This window comes from Tachysurus fulvidraco, chromosome 9, assembly GCF_022655615.1.
Source record: "Tachysurus fulvidraco isolate hzauxx_2018 chromosome 9, HZAU_PFXX_2.0, whole genome shotgun sequence".
NCBI classification, from domain to species: domain Eukaryota; kingdom Metazoa; phylum Chordata; class Actinopteri; order Siluriformes; family Bagridae; genus Tachysurus; species Tachysurus fulvidraco.
The window spans coordinates 26,391,645-26,403,453 of NC_062526.1; the positions used below are offsets into that span (position 1 = coordinate 26,391,645).

General features: G+C 38.6%; 1 protein-coding gene across 2 annotated transcripts in view; it reads right to left on the reverse strand.

The window, feature by feature from the left end:
- Nucleotides 1-2,124: 2,124 nt before the first annotated feature.
- cdk19 (cyclin-dependent kinase 19) overlaps nucleotides 2,125-11,809 on the reverse strand; it is a 37,866-nt gene continuing 28,181 nt past the window's right edge. The window contains exons 12-13 of one of the 2 annotated variants that reach the window (XM_047818917.1): nucleotides 10,573-10,776; nucleotides 2,125-9,155 (exon numbers count right to left, since the gene is read on the reverse strand). In XM_047818917.1, the coding sequence (XP_047674873.1) occupies nucleotides 9,030-9,155; nucleotides 10,573-10,776 (330 nt within the window). In that variant the 3' untranslated portion in view covers nucleotides 2,125-9,029. The remainder of the gene's footprint in view (nucleotides 9,156-10,572; nucleotides 10,777-11,809) is intronic. The other variant, XM_047818918.1, reaches the window with a different exon arrangement.

The window sequence follows — 11,809 nt, forward strand, 5'->3', positions numbered from 1 at the left end:
TTTAAAAAAAAATAAATCTCTTTTTTATTAGCTCATGTAAGCTAACTGGCTAGCATTACCAAAAATGCTTAACATTAATGCTGCACCTTAACATCCCGTTACATTAGCAGAAAAGCTTGATTACTACTTAGAAATGATCACAAAATTTGCAGAATACTTTTATTAACATTTATAAACACTGCTTTGCAGTAAATCTGTTAGCAGTAGTTAGCATTTCTATGAACAGCTATGAATACCACTTGAACATTCGAAAAGTCTGCATGTTAGCAAGCTAGAGAGCGTTAGCAACAAGAAAATTATACAAAATATTATGGATATGACTTGAAAATTTTCTCGGAAATCTTTAGCACGTTAGCTAGTTATCGAGGATTAACAAAAAAGTTTATGAACCTTTATGAAATACATTACATTTATGAATATTCCAGATGTTAAGTTAGCTTTTATGTATTCGTGAATATTTCTTTGTTATTTGTTTTCAGAAATATTTATGAATATGACATAAGATTTTGTCAGAAGGTTTGTTCATGTTAGCTATGTTAGCATGTTATTCCTAGAATTTTCGTGACCACATATTAAAAAAAAAAAAAACACACAAAACAACTTCAACAAACATTGTGAAGCAAAAAAAAAGAAAAAGATTTTTATTACAATAGAGGAAAAAAAATAAATATACATGACATTTTTCTCCTTTAACAGTCAGTTACAGTACAGTGAGATAAAGTACGGCAAAGCTACTAGCGGCCAGAATACAAATCAGTTTATTATTTTTCCTGTACTGTGCTATTGCCTTAGCTACTTCAGAACAAATTATACGTGTGTGTGTGTGTATAATTATGTGGTCACGCAATAATTACACGCATAAAACTGTATCAAGACAATGTGTGCACATATCTATTAGCACCCCTAACTAAATTAGTCAAAAACACTCGAGCAAAACAGTTAGTTAACATGGACTTCTATTGAAATGCGTCATTAACTAAACCATTTTACTGGTGTTTTTAGTTTAGTATATATTTTTTTTTCAATAATAAGATCTACAAAGGCAAGTCATCCAATCAGGATTCAGAATTTCTTGCAGTCGTGTATGAAGAATGTCATAACACACCGAAGCCCCGATTTAGGCTTTGTGTAAATCTGGGAAGGGCGGAGTTATGGATTGATTCATTTAGCATTCAGAAAGTGATTCATTCCACTTCCTTTGCGAACGATGATCGCACGCTCAAATGTGGATGGAAGAAATGCAGGCACTAAAGTTGTTTTCGAGCTTTAAATTGAAAGAATTGTTTTCTAAATTGAAATCTTAATCATTTAATATTCATACAGAATAGAATTTTACGTCACGTTCATACCTCAGAAGACTCTGAGATGTGAACCAATTCCAACCTGTGAAATTCTTTATTTTCATTTTGCACGTACCTCGTGAACAAACAAAGGTCGGATCGGACTTTGTGTTAATGTTTTGTATATTTATTTTAAAAGATCTGGCATTCGGTTCGATGGCAAAATTAAGCGTCTAGGATTAGATTAACTTTGACTCTCGTGTCTTAGAAACCGGAGATCAAAAAGAAAGTGCAAAGGATCTTTATCCAGGATCTCAGTACATCGGTGCCTCGGTGTGTTTTCAGGGAACGGTTCCATCCCAAAAATTCACATCCTCTGTTACAACATACCCTCTGACTTTACAGCTGTAAATAAAAAAGTTGGCTAACGAGTGCTTACGATTCTTGGTTATGTGAGAATTTCTTCTATAATGCAATAATGGATTGACTGTGAAAACATTTTTATATCATTACCTAATCTCAGAATTTCTTAATAGTAAATAATCCGGTTTTGGTTTCATTGATTGAAACCTATGAAAAAGTTTTAAAATCTAAAATAAGTAATTTAATTTAAGAAAGTAGCAACATAGTTTTTTTCTTTAATTTTAATATAAATATTAAAAAAAAAAAAAAAAAAAAAAAAACCCTCCACACAACTAAAACATATTAAAAAAAGTAAAAAAAAAAAAAAGCCAAAAAACTTTTTTTTGGACTTGCTGTATAAATACAAGTGTATTATGAGGACAAATTCAAATTGATTTAATTGGGGAAAGTTTTGGTTAAATAAAGCTGAAACACAGAGAAATTTGATTTAATTTGCAGATTGTTTTTTTTTTATTTAAATAAATAAAAAGAATGATAATAATAATAATAATACATTTTGTGGCCCAATATCTGAGGTTTGTAGTTAGTGCTTAGAAAAAAAAAACTAAAACAAGCAAAAAATAAACATGATAATAATAATAAAAAAAAAAGTACAGAGAAGTTTTTACTTTTTATATAAAAGCCTGAAAGACTTTATTAGGTCTGAAAATGTCTACATCCTCATCTGCTGGATGAATTTAGCAGGTTTTCCTGAACAGATCCGAGCTGTGAATTGGGACAGAAACGAACCGCTGTTGTGAATGTGTTGATTGTGATGTTTTAAGTGCTGTTGGTTTTTAAATAGAATTTTTTTTATATATTTAAAAAAAAAAAAAACAGAATAAATGCATGCATCCTCTGTAAAAAGGGTAAAGAGGCCTTCAGGCTCCGCCCACTTATTTGCATACAACATTCAGAGACTTTATATTTCTACACATTTACAATAAGAACTCTGTAAAAGAGCGCTGTCTAGCTTTTATAGAACTGCTGTATCTTAAGTGCTGAAGCAAGACAATAAAAAACATGAAATTCTTTTTTTTTGTTGTTTTTTTCATTTACCACTAAATAGTTTATAGCAATAACAGTGCATTAAAAGACAAATATCATACAGTTATGTTCCGATGAAGAATTCTTATGTACAGTTCAAATTCACACAAAACAGGACATTGTTTAAAAATAAAATGAAATAATAATAATAATAAAAATAAAAAAAAGATGTTAATGTTAGCAGGACTTCATTGTGAATCTCCCAGAATTCCACACAGTGAGAGTTTTACGAGTTTTAATCAATGCAGAATAATAAAATTATACCAAGAAAAAAGCCGATATGAAAAATCTCTGAAAAGGCAAAAAGTTCCAGTATTGTTTTTAAACACCACCATGTCCACTTCCTTCCTGTCCATGCAAAGAGCTTAGGTCAAATGAATAACGTTCAAGTTTCAAGCCGGACGAAAGAAAGTCAATAAAAGCAACGGATTCTTAGTTGTGTGACGATTTCGGGCTGAATTGATTCTTTAATGTGATAGAAAATTTGCTCAGTTGTATAAAATGAGACAAGATGGAAGTCGCCGTATATGAGGGGCGTCGGCCAAATGCCGTAAAAAGTAAAATTGTAAATGGAAAAATGCACATTTTCAACCTAGAATTTGTCAGAAACTTCAGGAACGAAGGATTTTCATATCAGCGTTTCAGATTTGTAAATAAAATTTTCCCTTTTTGGTTTCAAGGATTAAAAAAATTACAGTTTCGGTGTTAAAATATTTATTAAATATAAAAGTAGCAACATGAGTTTTACTTGACGAAGTTAAAAAGTTAAAAAAAAAAAAAGTCCTACAAAATTTCCTGAGCAAAAAAAAAATTGTACTTTAATAAAAGTTGAAGTTAAAACTTTGAACCCACTGAATTAAACAATTTCAGCCAATAAAAATATGCACAATTTTCCTTAACATTTTCTTAATCGCTTAATTACTTTTTTTTTTTTTTTCCCACAAAATCGACACATTCGAGGACATTTGAGAAAAAGGCCGTGTTTAAAAACAATACTGGAACATATTTTCAATGTTTTTTTTTTTTAAATAAAAGGCACTGTCAACATGGTGAAATGTTTAAGCTGAAAGAAATAATCGCAAACTTAATAGTGAACACTTTTAAGCTTGACAGGCACAGAGTCCCTTTAAAACTACAAACCCCACGCAGCTCCTTCAGCTTCGTAAAACCCCCCCGACACGACGAGGACTGGTGCCTTCTGCGAAATGAGGAGAGTTCAGTGCATAAATAATCACCACGCCTACTATAGTCAGTGCCTATGTACAATTCTGTAATATATAAAGGCTTATGGCGAGCGGAAATATACCTTCGGACTACATCGGAGAAGGAAAATAAAGACCTGTACAAAGGACCTGAAAAGGTTGATCTGGTCTAGTAAAGCAGACTCATCCGTCCTCGGCTTCAGGCCTGAGACGTATCTAAACATTGATATATTTTATATAGAATATATGTATACGTATGTACACGTGTAACAATAATAAATAGGCTTGTGTAGAATTAATACACATGCCATTTTTTTTTTTTTTTTACAATCGATCTTAATAGGTTATAACAATACAGCATACAGTTAAAAAAAAAACAAACAAACAAAAAAACCTCGATGACTTCATGTCAGAATTTTCGGGTATAAACAAATCCCGTTTAGTTTAAGAAAAAAAACAAAAAAAGGTTTGATAGTAAGAAATACGGTGATGTTGGTTGCCGTGGTATGAATTTGAGGCTCCGGCACAAGCGGAAGCTTCTCAGGTAGGGTTTATTTGTATTTGTTTTGTTTGCGTTTCGTTTGCATAGGAAAAGCGTAAATGTTTAGTGTCCCACAAGGAGAAAAGATGGCGACAGGACGACACTATGACACTACACCGATCACCTCGCTTTAATTTTACAGAAGGAGACCCTAAACTGATGCTCTACTCGTGACGGGACTGAAGAAACCATGCGCTGTAGAGAAGAAAGTCGGGGGTTGGGCTGGACTGCTGGTCAACTTTTAGAGAAAAGAAATGCGGAAGCCACCTCAAACATCTAGGGTGTGAAATTTGAAGTTATTTTCCTGTCAAAAGTAATCCTATGCCATAAATAATCATTGCATTCCACTTTATAATTAGCTTTTTTTTTTTTTTACGGTAAATTGTTTGTGTTGTGCCAAAGCTATCAAACACGAAACTCCAGAGAGTCGAGGGGGCGGGGCCGAAACAAGCTCCGAGAGTTGGTTGAACGTCCGATGTCTAGATTTTACGCGAAGTTACTCGGCACTGGGTTGTTAAGTGCTTAACATGATTGCTTTTGACAGGAAACTAACATTACAGCCGTTCTGGAGCTAGTTCAGTGTTAAAGAAATGTTTCACTCAAAATATGCTAACGCGTAATAGTCAGTCTGTCTTTGTGTGTCACATGAAAAATAAATATTAACCAAGGTAGTTTGGGTTCTTGTGTTGTAGTGTGAGCAAGTTTCCTCGCAGACACACCTGCTTGTCTCTGATTGGTCCAGATTACTCATTCGATGATGTCATGATGCCTGTGCTACACACTATTCTTTCATCTCAAACAATTTAGAGATCTTTAGTACGTTTTTCTGGTGGAACAACAAAGGTAACGGTTCTACAAACCACTAATCAGTGTACTGATCAGCAATGGAAACTGATCCCTTTTAGACAGCGAATAAGACTTAACAGAAGACCACCTGAGGAAACTTTATCGACAGCCAAAGCACCGGCTCTGAACCAGGAAAAGTGGTTCTTAAGTAGCACCAAAACGTTGCTGGTCTAGACTTAAGAACCGCTTGCTTCAGGGGCTGTGGGCGTGGCTGGGGCGGGGTTACTGTTAGATAATGTACCTTAAGTATACAAATGTTTAATACACTTTTTCTTTACTGCAATATGATCAGTTATCAGCACACATGACAGTAGGTAGCTACATGCTAAGGCTACATTTTTCTGTGTTAATGATAAAATAATGTTAAGTACTTTCTCGATCACAACCTACGTTTATACAGATTACACGGAGCTGCACGTACATGTCGGATTCGCCGCGTTTGGATGCCGATATAGGTTCACGAAGCCATGAGCATTAACAGTAAAGCAACATCCACCATTGTTGATGTTGTGTTTGTGTTTGTCGCTGCTGCGCTAACGTTGCTGTGTAACGTGACACGTATACAGTGACGTCAGACTCGGCTCTGTGACGGCTCTCTAACCGATGGAAAGGCAAACCGGTTCTTAGAAGGTTCGCCAGTGGAACCAACTTTGAACCAGCACCTCGTTCTTTCCGGTGGAAAAGGGGTACTAGAGGTTTTTTGACCCTCATGGGTTCTTCAGTTGTCCCACTGCCGGAACACACGATGAAACACAAAGGGTTCCAATACAACCACTGAGGAACCCTTTTTTTTAAACGTATAAAGGTTTTTGGTTGTCCTTCTTGGGGAACTTTTAACGTTTATTCTTTAACTCTCTGTAGAACACTAACAGAACTTTTTTTTTTCTTTTTGGGGGCTTTAAGTGCTTTAAGCTAGCGTTGTTAGCATATTTGAGTGAAGTTCTCTTTTAAGTATCAAGGCTGTAAACTAACGTTAGGTGAAATGAGCATATCCTCTCAGGTCAGTACATCCTGATAAGAGATCAGTGCCTTTTGCTCATCAAATGCTTATTGTACAGTCTTTAGCAGGTCTCAGGTCAGCTACATGGACCAGCGCCTACTTCACAGCTGTCCCTGATGTCCATTAGTACAGAGTGCAGAAGTGCCACAGAGTTGACAGCTCTGGGGAATCATGCAGTTCTCTCAAGTCCCAGTGGATGTCAGTGTTTCCAACATTTTCAGTGCACTTATCAGGTCTGGCCTGTTACTTCTCGACTCGAGACCATGCTTAGTCTTACCCTAGCTGAGGTCAGGATTTGGCGGACTGAGGAAAGAGAGCCTAGACTAGCATTAAAGGGAAAAACATAGCTCCTCTTTCCTCCAGCTTGAAGGACCTGGAGTGTTTTTTTTTTAGTTTGTTTGGGGTTTTTTTTGTTTTGTATTTACAGCGCTGCCTCAAATGCGTGTCTACAACCAAAGTGTTGAGGAACAAACAAATCCAAGCAAACTTCAAAACCAATGATAAAAACAGAATAAAAAAGTCAAAATTATAAAATATCAAACAGGAGGTAACAGTCACTGGAGCTGCCTCAGACATTGTAACAAAAAACATAAACATTCGTTAAGTAAGCACGGTTTCTCTTACACGCAGGGTTGATACACTTGATTATATATCATGGCCAAAAAAAGACACTAATGTATTCGTCGAAAAATAAAAAGAAATTTTATCCTTTCGTTTTGCTTCAGTTTCCGGGAGAAACCAAGCCGTCGTTGAAATCTGCCGTTCGTCCTCGTGAATGAAATCGGTATCGACGAAGGACTCGTAAAAGTAAAGGGTTTCCTTTGCAGTGTTCAGAATATCACAAATCAATATTTACAAAAGGACAAAAACAGGAAGGTCAAAGCCTTCAGGTCTGTAGTTGAAAAGTCATAAAGGCGCTCTGCACATGCATGAAGACGAATCGCGGCTTCGATGAGGGCCAGTCGCCAGTCTTCTATATTCAAAGTTCTTTGTTCGTCTGTGTCTTATGTGCATGTGGTGTTATATATGCACAGGGTGGACAGGAAAGAACCAATACATAGGAAGTGTTGCAAAATGACAGATAGACAGACAGATAAGAGTAAGGAAAGGATATTTGGTTTATATGTTAGTCTCCATATTGCAGTTGTGTAACTGGGCATGGGACCAGAGCAGAATGAGACTACTTTGAGTTGATTCTGTATGGAAACTTTTTTAGGCCCTCACACTGTCCCAGAGGGCAGGTTACAGGCAGAAAACAAAACTGTGAAGGAGTTGCCTGGAACCGAGGCAGGATTTGTACAGTAGGTTGGTGGATTGGAAACTGCAGGTTCAGTTGACTTATTCTCTACTATGAAGGTTTTGCAGAATACCTAGATATGGACACAGAAGGTTCTGAGAATCAGAAACAGTAACAGTTCTGGTACAGTAGAGATACTGAAGGGCTTGAGGACTGCTGGTAGACTGAAACTAAAGGTTCTAAATAAAAAAAAATTAAAGGTTAAAAAAATTCCAAATTCGACCGAAGTGTTTCGAATTGGTGTTCAGTGAATACTGCAGGTGCTTGGACATTCAGCAACATTGGATCCAAGTATTTTGAGAGTTTCCAATGATTTTTTTAAGGACACTGAAGGTTTTGTTGACGGGTTCTTGAAGAAAACTAAGGGATCTGGGACTGGATTCTGGATGGAAGCCAGGGGTAGACTCATAATGACATTAAGGATTCTAAAGACTGCAAGAGATTTGGGCACTGATTCATGATAAAAACCCAAAGACTTGGGGACTGATTATTGATAGACACCCATGAGCTTTGGGACTGATTCTTGGTAGAACCCCAGGGGCTTGGGGACTGATTCCTGATAGAACCCCAGGGGCTTGATGAAAATTTCCTTGATGGAAGAATTCTGAGGATTGGTTATAGATGTAACCAAGAGGCCTGGGAGCTTAATCCAGGGTGGGGACCAAAGAGACTAGAAGGTTTCTAAAGGAATTATCATGGTTCAGATGACTGCCGCTAAATGGACACAGTAAGGTTTAGGGACTTGATTTGCATAAAAACGTCATTGACTGACAGTTGGGTCCGTATGGATTCACAACACTGGACCCATAACAACACTATGGGTTTTGTTAGGACTGGTAGATATAAATAACTTTTCTGCATGGACACTAAAAGTTTGAGATCTGGATCCGGGTCCCTGACACTGTAGGGTTTATTGAACTGGTATCGTGGCTGTTCTGTAATAACGTTCCGAAGTAACATTCATGCGATTGTCAGTGTGGATCCCAGGACTGCCAGAGAGCCACAGTCAGGCCCTTGAGAAAGGTCCTTCACCCTCACCTACTCAGCTAAATGCTTGGATTGCATCCTGCTTCAGTGGTAAACTTTTATCACTTTGGATAAAGGACAGATATGTGAACTACATTTTCGAGTACTTATTTTAACCAAGGGTTCGGACGCTGGTGTTGTTTCTCGTCACAGGGTTCATCTGAGCTCCAAGGCTCCTGGGATGTGTAGTTGAGAATTGAAGGTGCTGCTTCAGAAATGACATCTTATCTGCTGGTACTGGCAACACTAGTAAGAATAGCATACAAATCTCAATCGAAACGTGTAGAACTGTAAAGAAGGTGAGTATTAGAGCAGGTTAATAAGGAATGGCAGCGGGACCCGCGTTTGCGGTCACGTGTTAGCGTGAGCCGACAAAGGTTTCGGCACCTCAGTAGCGGTGAGACTGGTGAGAGTACTGAGAGCTTTGCTGAGATGTGGATGAATATCCCATAGTGCTTTGAGACTGGGTGGTGCCTTGGACGTTGCTTTGGTAACCAAGGCGCGAGCTGGAGTGCTGAAACAAAGAGAGAATGAAAGGGTTAACAATCATCAAGGGGTTAGAAGGATAAGAAGTATTTAGCTATTGGAATGTCATTCAGCTTGCAAAAGGCTATTATAAAAACAAAATAGTCCCTCTCTCTCTCTCTCTCTCTCTCTCTCTCTCTACAATGCAGTATTTAAACGCGTAGATTGGGCCAAGGTGTAGTAGATCACACTGCTATGCTTATCAGTTAAATTCAAAACACACACACTGAGGGCAAAGTCCATGGCGTAACACCTCGGAGTCAGTCCAGTACTGATCTGTTGGGGACACGTGCAACTGGCAGATCATTTACTAATCTGTTTACTACAGAAAAAAGGGTTTTGTAAATATTACGTAAAATCATTATACGATTAGCCAAAGAGAATAAAATTCTCTCTCTCGGGCACGCTTTCTAATTAACGCATGTGATCGTGATCGGTCGTTTGTGTCCAGAAATGTGTGGCCAGACACAAGGTGGCTAAGATTTTCTAGATCTTCAAGCTGTAGGAATGTGCTCCTGTTCGTCACGAGGTTGTATTTAGTTCTATTCACAAGCTAAAGTTTCTGCAAGCTAGCTAAAGTTCAGAAACGCCACCTTTTACCGGCAGACTTCTTAGTACGATTTGTTTAAACGGTTATGATATTTCTTTTTTGGCTTTCTGTTCCTTTTTACGCATTATAGTACAGGTACTGTTGGTGATTTTGCTAAAAGTTACACACGAGCAAATGATTTCGCCAAATGATTTCTAGTCTAAACTCAACTTTCTGAATTGACTGTAAAGGGACACCTCCAGGTCCTGGAAGGTTGGATGTCGATAATCCGTGTTGATTTTCTTAGCAAAGAAATATTCTCCAGATATTCTTTTAGAAAATGATTAACACTATTAGGGTTTTACACTATTAGTGCTTAGCGGTTAGCACGTTCGCCTCACACCTCCAGGGTCGGGGGTTTCATTCCCTCCTCCGCCTTGTGTGTGTGGAGTTTGCATGTTCTCCCCGTTCCTCGGGGGTTTCCTCCGGGTACTCCGGTTTCCTCCCCCGGTCCAAAGACATGCATGGTAGGTTGACTGGCATCTCTGGAAAAATTGTCCGTAGTGTGAGTGAATGAGAGTGTGTGTGTGCCCTGTGATGGGTTGGCACTCCGTCCAGGGTGTATCCTGCCTCGATGCCCGATGACGCCTGTGATAGGCACAGGCTCCCCGTGACCCGAGTAGTTCGGATAAGCGGTAGAAAATGAATGAATGAACGAATGAATTAACACTATTTCGCATTTCAGTTGTTTCGTGGTCAAACTCCTTTCCTGGTACAATCTTTCTAATTGTGTGGTGCATTTCTGAGAGTAGGACCATACCATTATTGGGTGTGGAACTGTGTTGTGTGTGTGTGTGCGTGTGAGATACACACGCACCTGGTAGTCAGTCTGGAGCACGTTGGCCCCAGTAGTGCGGCTCTTCTTGTTAGGGGGCCCCTGCTCCTGTCCTGTGTGCTGCATGGAGGGCCCCGTGGCCCCCCCAGACGTGCCGTTGGTCTGAGCCGAGCTCTGCTGGGACGGAGCCTGCTGCGCCTGTGTTTGTGTCTGCGCCTGTGTCTGCTGGTGCTGTTGTGTCTGGTTCTATGTAAATAAACACAAACCGAAAACCAAAGATCTTTCCCAGATAAGATGATTGCAATCACACAGACAGGCAATTAATATGGATTAATATTGATATGGGTCAGAGGGCAGAGTGTTGATGTCAGCTGATTAAAATTTGTTTTTTTGAGTGAATCCCTACATGCACGAATTCTTTTGTCACTTCCTGTCTGGGCGTTTAAATTATGCTGTTTTTTATTTTCGCTTTTTTGGTTAATATTTTCTGTTGTCGCTTTCGTTTATTAAATTCTTTACTTTTCTTTCTCAGTTAATTTTATTACTCTTCTTCGAGAAATGCTTTTTTGTTTCCTGCCTTCAAACGGCTAGTGGAGGAAAGGCTCTTTGTGTCTTTTAATATTCCAATCTGATTCAAGTCAAAGCTACATAATCATTAAGTATGGCAAACCTTCAGCTTGTCCAGTGTGTGAGCTGCAGCATGTTTAGTAATTATTCCTCCGTCATTAGCGTTAATTTTATTTGTTCTACAGTAAGTGTATGTTAGTTAGTCAGAGAAGATCTTAGCTTTAGAGGTGCATATCCAGACACTAGAGAGGATTGGAGATAGTGATAGTAGCGTAGTTTCTCTAGGGGTAAATCTGGATGCCTTAGGCAGAGTTAGTAACCCTGCAACTCCGGCATTAGAGCCCTTACAGCGGGGCAAATGGGTGACGACTCGGTGGCAAAGACGCAAAGCCAAAGCTAACGCTAACGCACTCTTCTCCACATGTCTAACAGGTTTGCTCTCCTAAGTGAAGGACCCACTGAGAAACCTGAAAGAGCTCTGGTTAATGCGTGTGAAATTACAGTAGCTAGGCCTTTAGGAGCTCCAGCAGCAGAACGGTTAGGTGTATTCCGGGAGCCAGGGCACCAGACATAGCAGGTAATCTTAGGGTCTTAAGCAAGCATAGGTACTCAAAGGTAGTTTTCCACGTAGAAGCTAACGATATACGCCTTCGTCAGTCAGAGATTACTAAGAGTAATATTGTAGAGGTGTGTAAATTAGCAAAGGCGATGC